The sequence below is a fragment of the Mycetomoellerius zeteki genome, unplaced genomic scaffold (genome assembly GCF_001594055.1).
Source record: "Mycetomoellerius zeteki isolate Tzet28-1 unplaced genomic scaffold, Tzet1.0 scaffold458, whole genome shotgun sequence".
Lineage (NCBI taxonomy): Eukaryota > Metazoa > Arthropoda > Insecta > Hymenoptera > Formicidae > Mycetomoellerius > Mycetomoellerius zeteki.
The window spans coordinates 333,111-334,876 of NW_017257455.1; the positions used below are offsets into that span (position 1 = coordinate 333,111).

General features: G+C 29.4%; 1 protein-coding gene across 1 annotated transcript in view; it reads left to right on the top strand.

The window, feature by feature from the left end:
- The first annotated feature begins 435 nt into the window (after window positions 1–435).
- LOC108726950 (zinc finger protein 394-like) overlaps window positions 436–1,766 on the top strand; it is a 6,982-nt gene continuing 5,651 nt past the window's right edge. The window contains exon 1 of the mRNA XM_018454809.1: window positions 436–567. Within this exon, the coding sequence (XP_018310311.1) occupies window positions 507–567 (61 nt within the window). The 5' untranslated portion in view covers window positions 436–506. The remainder of the gene's footprint in view (window positions 568–1,766) is intronic.

The following is a 1,766-nucleotide window of genomic DNA, read 5'->3' on the forward strand; positions in this document are numbered from 1 at the left end:
GTCCAATTTAAAAAAATCGATGTGACCTTGACTTGACATTGGCGACACCAAAGATCAAACTGATAAGATCATTAAATAGATCTTTTTAAACTCTACAATTTTTATCTAAAACATTTTTCTCAAAAATGCATACTTTCCGAGATATTCAACCAGCCCGGAACTTTTGGCGAGCACTGTATGATATCAAGAGATAAGAAGCTCGCGTATAGTGCGCATTTGTGTATTATTATATTATGTATATTAAAAAGAAGAATACGACAAAAGATAAGATTTGATGTTTTTCTGTTAATTAACTTTTGCGAATTATCTGTTCCATTCAAATGATCGATGTGAGTAAAGTGCAAAAGTTAGAAGAGGTCGCGACGAAATTTATCTTACTAGACCTTTTTATGAACTGTTTCAGGACCCAAAAAGAGAAGAAATCGTGCCAGAAAGGATCAGTCATTCACTTGTTACAAGTGCGGTAAACAGTGGACGGACTCCTTGTCAAGACATCTACGTGAAGAATGTGGCGTGTTGCGAACGAAATTTCGGCGCATTATGTACTACGCCAGAGAAACAGGATCGGTAAAGACTAATGTCTTTTTTTTAAGAATAAAACATATTTGTATTTCTTCTTAAATATGTTCTTCAAAATGCTTCAAATATGCTTTAAACAGTACTATAAAAAAAAACATTTAAAACATATTAAAAACATCAATTAAGCATGTTTTAAACTGTTTAAAACATATTTTTTACCAACCCTGATATGCAGCAAAAAAATTGTATATTTGTGTTGGAAACGGTCCACTCACATTCTTGTCAACAGTTTGTATTGAATTTTTCAACATATTCTAATGTTAATTTAACATGTGATTATGTTATTTAAAGATTTTCTATTAAATTGATATTCGACGTTTCTTGCCAAAATGACAATTTATGAGTAAGTGAACAAATAATGTAAAAATAAAGTATTTTAAAACGTAAATTCTAAGATGAAGAATAAAATGTGGTTAATTTAATATATGATAAATGTTAATTTAAAAAAATATGCTTCCACAATTTGTTTACAAACTGTGTTGATATTATATTTGTGTAACTTTCTAACATATTTATCTTGTTAAATTAACTAAAAAATTTACCGTTTGGGACATGCGATTTATGTTAAATTCAACACATTTTTTCCAACAGTGTAAATATTAGGAAAATTCGTTTTTTTACGATTGAAGTCCGTCATTGAAAATAAATGAGCCTATAATATCTCGAAGAATGCGATAATTATTGTGATCTGAACGATGTAAATTGTTCACCACTAATATTATTTGACTGTAATGTTGGAAAACTGTGTCGAATTTATCATAAATCGTATGTTTCAAACGTATCCAATCAAATTTTTGGATTAATTTAATACAAGATGAATATGTTAGAAGGTTACATAAATATTATGTAAAAGAATAAATACACCGAAAGAAAAGATTGGCTGCTGCAGCAAATGAGATGGTAAAATATGGCATAGTATTTTTAATTGGCCGCAACAGCCAATTTATGGTTGCTGCAGCCAATTTTTGATTTTAGCCTATCCGCAATGTCAGTATAGGATTTCGATTGGCTAACGCAACCAAAAATTGGCTGTTGTGGTCAATTAAAAAGATAAATAAATAAAATGTGAATTAATTTAACACATCATAAATGTTAATTTTACTGAAAAATATGTTTCTATGGTTTATTGATAAACTGTATCAATTTATCTTTTCTGTACACTGAAAGAAAAGATTGTGGCTGCTGCC